This window comes from Limulus polyphemus, unplaced genomic scaffold (genome assembly GCF_000517525.1).
Source record: "Limulus polyphemus unplaced genomic scaffold, Limulus_polyphemus-2.1.2 Scaffold354, whole genome shotgun sequence".
NCBI classification, from domain to species: Eukaryota; Metazoa; Arthropoda; class Merostomata; order Xiphosura; family Limulidae; genus Limulus; species Limulus polyphemus.
Window position 1 is genome coordinate 1 of NW_013665964.1, and position 6,180 is coordinate 6,180.

Here is a 6,180-nt window from a genome sequence, read left to right on the forward strand (position 1 = left end):
TTGGTACTGTAGATAGAGATGTCTAAGGTTATGAGACGTGTTTTATTTGGTACTGTGGATAGAGATGTCTAAGGTTATGAGACGTGTTTTATTTGGTACTGTAGATAGAGATGTCTAAGGTTATGAGACATGTTTTATTTGGTACTGTAGGTACAGGTGTCAGAGATTATGAGATGTGTTTTATTTGGTACTGTAGATAGAGATGTCTAAGGTTATGAGACATGTTTTATTTGGTACTGTGGATAGAGGTATCTAAGGTTATGAGACCTTTATTTATTTGGTACTGTGGATAGAGGTATCTAAGGTTATGAGACGTGTTTTATTTGGTACTGTAGATAGAGGTGTCTAAGGTTATGAGACGTGTTTTATTTGGTACTGTAGATAGAGATGTCTAAGGTTATGAGACATGTTTTATTTGGTACTGTAGATAGAGGTATCTAAGGTTATGAGACATGTTTTATTTGGTACTGTAAATAGAGGTGTCTAAGGTTATGAGACGTGTTTTATTTGGTACTGTAGATAGAGGTGTCTAAGGTTATGAGACATGTTTTATTTGGTGCTGTAGATAGAGGTGTCTAAGGTTATGAGACGTGTTTTATTTGGTACTGTAGATAGAGGTGTCTAAGGTTATGAGACGTGTTTTATTTGGTACTGTAGATAGAGGTGTCTAAGGTTATGAGACGTGTTTTATTTGGTACTGTAGATAGAGGTGTCTAAGGTTATGAGACGTGTTTTATTTAGTACTGTAGATAGAGGTGTCTAAGGTTATGAGACGTGTTTTATTTGGTACTGTGGATAGAGATGTCTAAGGTTATGAAACATGTTTTATTTGGTACTGTAGATAGAGGTGTCTAAGGTTATGAGACGTGCACAGAAAATGTAACAGTTTAGTCACATGCTGACGTCTTAGTATCCACCGCAGCACACCAAGTATTTGTAGTGATATATGCATTACATAAAAAATAGTACCGTTTTGAGCAATTCTACTCTTCATTCTTTCTAAATGTAGTGTTCGTAAGTTAATCTTAAAACTAAGATTCGTACTTAATAATTTATGACCTATCTCTTAACTAAGCTTTACATTTTTGGAATATCAGGATGTATAAGCTTTATATTAACCCCTTATATTTTTGGTTATATTTGAATTAGGGTATACTTTCTTGGGATTTCAAGAGTATAAACTTTATGTTAACTCCGTACCTTTGTGGGTGTGAAAATGGAACTTAACTGTTATATTAACAAACCCCCAAGTTATACTAGCCACAAAATTTTACTTTGTGCACGAATATTATAACACAATAACTATTGATTGTACATAGATCACTTAACAATATGCCTTGCTCTATCCCTAACTGTACATTTTACTTAACCAGCATATGTATGTATAATAACACAATAAACTAAAGAGATCAGTTAACAATACGCCTCACTCATTACCTAACTGTACATTTACTCGTCCAACACAAAAGTCATTTGGATCATGATCTGTAAAACAAACTGTAGTTAAACATTATTCTACAGTTCATAGAAACGGAAGAAAGGAAAGCATCATCACTTTCTAACATATTCCTCAAACAGTCAGGCAGGTAGAAGTCTCGTATCCAACACCTTTCACATTCCACAGACAGACAGGTAGAAGACTCGTTTCCAACACCCCCCTCCCCCCACGTTTCTTAAACAGTCAGACGGGTAGAAGATTCGTTACCAACACTTTCCACATTCCTTAAACAGTCAGAGAGATAGAATATTCATCTCCAACACCTTCCACATTCACCTTAAACAGCCAGACAGGTAGAAGATTCGTTTCCAACACTTTCCACATTCCTTAAACAGTCAGAGAGATAGAAGACTCGTTTCCAACACTTTCCACATTCCTTAAACAGTCAGACAGATAGAAGACACGTTTCCAACACTTTCCACATTCCTTAAACAGTCAGACAGATAGAAGACACGTTTCCAACATCTTTCACTTTCCATAAGTAGTCAGACGACTGGAAGACACGTTCCCAAGATCTCCACTTTTTATAAATAGTCAGGCTTTTACACCGCAATTAGTCAGACCGCTGGAGGACTCATTTCCAACACCTTCATAACAGCTAAAAATAATAGAAGCATATTCGACCGTCAAGTAGTTTGCACATTTGCAACGGGCGCGCAGTCTCTATGTACATTTTAGGGTAATTTATCATTACCCGGAAATGTACAACCTGCAGAAGAACGGGTTTAACCTAATCGATCTTAATCTGACAATATTCTGTACAGACTGGGGCAAAAGTCACGAACTATAAACTAAATACGGTAGAAAGAAATTCGTTAGAAAACTGTTGTGGAAGCAATCTGACACGAACCCAGCAGGAGTAAACCCACCAGTGTCATCGTGATAAGAAGGCCACCTAACGCCTACTTGATGAAGTTGCAGGAAGTTAATATGTAACACAATTCACTCCCACCAAACGGTACCCACTTGCTCTTCAAAGCGATCCAACAGGGGCCGTGAAAATACAAAAATCTGTTCAATTAACGTTAAGTGATGTGTTCCGTCATGACAATACGTCACCAATTTGTATCCAATATTCAAACACCATGTTTGTTTCTTGTTAAGCTCAATGCAATGCAATAAGCGGTATGTGCTGCATCCATCATGGGGATCGAACCCCGAATATTTAAGAATTCATATCCAAAATCAAAGCTACAAATGTGATCTATCAACTGAGCGCTAGAAAAAGTTAAAAAACAATAAAAACACGATAACTCTGAATCAACAAAAGAAAGCACAACGAAAAATCAATATTGTAGAAAAGTCCATCAAAACTCTTAACACGTCACCGCAAAATTAAGAACAACAACAAAAAAAAAGTGAAGAGGAAGAAACCTTAATAATCACTTCTAAGAGTTTGTTTGTTCGTTTTGAATTTCGCGCAAAGCTACACGAGAGCTATCTGCGCTAGCCGGCCCTAATTTAGCAGTGTAAGACTAGAGGGAAGGCAGCTAGTCATCACCACCCACCGCCAACTCTTGGGTTATTCTTTTACCAAGGAATAGTGGGATTGACCGTCACATTATAACACCCCCACGGCTGATAGGGCAAGCAGGTTTGGTGGGATGAGGATTCGAATCCGTGATCCTCAGATTACGAGTCGAGTGCGCTAACCACCTGGCCACTTCTAACAGAAGTCATTTCTCTGGTCTCAACTACAGTAGAGATCACGTGATACAGTAAAATCGGACCGTAATTTGTGGTTAATATTATTCTTATGTTTTAACAATAGGCGTCGTGTGTGTTTGAATTATAATAGTACACGCGTGCAGCCGATAGTGACAATACGAATTATAATTCTTCCGATTATGACCGGAACTGTCAAAAACGTTACTTTTATAGCAGGTTTTTGCTCCCAGTCTCTCCTAGAGACATAGTATTTAGCTAAATATAGCCTATTAAAACAAAACTCTTACGAAGTTCCACTTTGTAAAGGAGTCGTTTCAGAAGCAAATGCCACCAGTCTTAAAGATTTTACCTGTATGCCTTACATTTTTTATTTTTAACGAATTTTAGCAAAGTGTAATATATGTACAAAATTACAGAAGTTAATTAATGAATGTACTTCATATCTTCGTATGGTTACAAAAGTCATCTCCAGTGTTCTGTAGTACACGTGTGAAAATAAAACATTATTACCTCTGGCCGTCTAATGAAACTAATTTATTGAATACGGTTTACAGTTGCGGCTTTTCTTCCTTTTTTTTTCAAGTAAAAAGTTAGGACACTTCCATTAACTTCAACTGAATCCTCGTGTTACTGAACTCATTCATTTATATCACAGCCCAGTGATTTATTACACTGTTCTAATCTATATATACGTTTTGAAACTAAAATTATAGACTGATTAATTTTATCAGCATTAGCATTTGTAGTTCATGAATTCTGCTTTAAAAATGCTAATTTAATTTTGTTTTAAAAAAAGGTGTCGGTATTGTACTGGTAACAGTTAGTGGTATCGCATGGAAAATGACGTCACACGACGCCCCCTCGTGTCGAGTAATGTTAGGCTTACAGTTAGATAATCCAGAGCCCAACAGAAGGTTTATGCCACGAGTGCCCCCTTTCGGCCGACCACTTCATCCTTTTGGTGGTAAGTATAAATAGTTTTTTATTTAAAGTTTTACAGTTTCTTTTATAAACTTTTAAAGGTATAATCCGTATCAGAGGTTTACTTTCTTTATAAAATTAATGCTTTTGAAGTTATTTTAAGTGTTATAATTATTAAATATTTATGTTTTAAGATTACTTTGGAGATGAGTTTGCGACTTTTTTTGAGTTATGATTATAATATATTTTTATTCTTGCATTTACTAATGTTTCATGTATTTAAAACTGGTAGTTTGGAAATAAGAACATAACGTAGTATACCATTGTTTCACCAGGGGGTTTTCCTAATGTGCAATTGTTCACAAATTGTGCAGCTGTAAAAATATTTGTGCAGTTGAAAATTCACCTATATAGCTCAAGTGGATAAATATTAAAAAAACATATTCAAGATTATAAAATTCCATTTCAGAGTTGATAAATATATGTATTTACTAGAATATTCTTCATTTTTTGGATCGGTTGTTACTAGGCCTGTATATGTGAGGTGCAATAAGGCGTCATGTGTTAAAAAATGATGAAGTTAAAATATAATTGGAAAAGCTCTGCGTTTCGCAGTGCATTTATAATGAAATTAAAACACAACAGTGTTTAAGTTGTACGCATACGGTATCAAAATATCACTGAATAATAGTAATGCTATTTGCAACACATTTGTCTGCTGTAATACACACACATCTGATATTACCTCTGCCAGCAAAGGTGGATGGAGGTTATGTTTCCCCCTGTGTGTGTGTGTTTGTCATCAAGGTTTCTCAAAAAACGGCTGAATGTATTTGGACGAAGGTTTATAGACATTTGGACTATAACCCAACTTAGAAGTTATTCGTTTTTGGAGGGCCAAGGTTAGAGGTTAAGGTCATAGAAAGGTCACGAAAATCTAAAAATCCCTATCTGTTAACATGGGGACCAATTTTTCACACTATCTTTGCTCTATAAGTCAGTCAAAAATGACCGGATTTTAATGAAACTTGGTGGACACATGTAAAATATTATTTCTCATTGTCTTGCTAAAAACAGTTCGTGTCCGTGTCAACGACAGACATACGGACACATTTCCGTATTTTTTTGAGAGCCGAATATGATCAACGCTGCGTGGCGGAGGCATGCGCTCTACTGAGTGCTCCTCTAGTTTCTATTGTAACACTTTCTTCAAAAACGCTAGGTTGCACGAGTACCAACTTACAAAACCTAGTTCTAAAACAGGGTTAAAAGGTCAACATCAATCAAAATATTAGGCTTAACTCAGCTGCACTGGTGTTTTGGGAGAATAATGAGGCCAGAGTGATACGACGTGTGCCAATGGTGTGCTAGTGAAGAGCCTATAACTTCATATGTGACATATTGATACACACTTCATTTTGAACAAACAAAGCCTTACTTAGGTTATAATATAGCGTTCTGGATGTTTTAACGTTTTCGTTGTGGTTTCTCATTTCATTACGTTAGGCTGATTTAAAATTTGATTTTATCAACTCCACGTGTAATCGCTTCCTTTAAATTATTTTGAATACTTTGTGAATTTTACCATTTTCTTCGATTGAAATCTATCTTTAACACATATGAATATAATACAAAATTATTTGCTTGTTTGCAAGAGTTTTTTTTAACCCATTGCAAAATATACTGTGGTTTGGAAGCTATTTACACACAAATTAAAGCTACGTTCCAAAATGATAAATACGATATGCAGTTTGACAAAGAAAAAAAAAAAGACTGAAAGTAGATTTGTAATGGTTTGTTTTTCAAATATACAAAATAAATAATATGAATTGCAAAAGATTCTACTGCTTGCTCTTCTACACGTATCAGCTGAGAAAATCTGTAGATATATAGTAAAAGTGTGGCGATACAGTGATAAGATACGAGTATCATATCGTTAAGCTGTGTACGATTGTATCGATACATCGTCCGATACGACACGATTTATGTATCTTCACGATATTTGGCAAGCTTTCAGTAAATATTGTAAGTCTTTTGTACAGAAGAAAATTAGAATTTCTAATAAAGTATTTTTGCTAAAAATTAATGATTCA

General features: G+C 35.4%; 1 protein-coding gene across 1 annotated transcript in view; it reads left to right on the forward strand.

The window, feature by feature from the left end:
- The first annotated feature begins 3,956 nt into the window (after positions 1 to 3,956).
- Positions 3,957 to 6,180, forward strand: part of LOC111085370 — a 6,095-nt gene continuing 3,871 nt past the window's right edge. Inside the window, exon 1 of the mRNA XM_022383635.1 lies at positions 3,957 to 4,130. Within this exon, the coding sequence (XP_022239343.1) occupies positions 4,007 to 4,130 (124 nt within the window). The 5' untranslated portion in view covers positions 3,957 to 4,006. The remainder of the gene's footprint in view (positions 4,131 to 6,180) is intronic.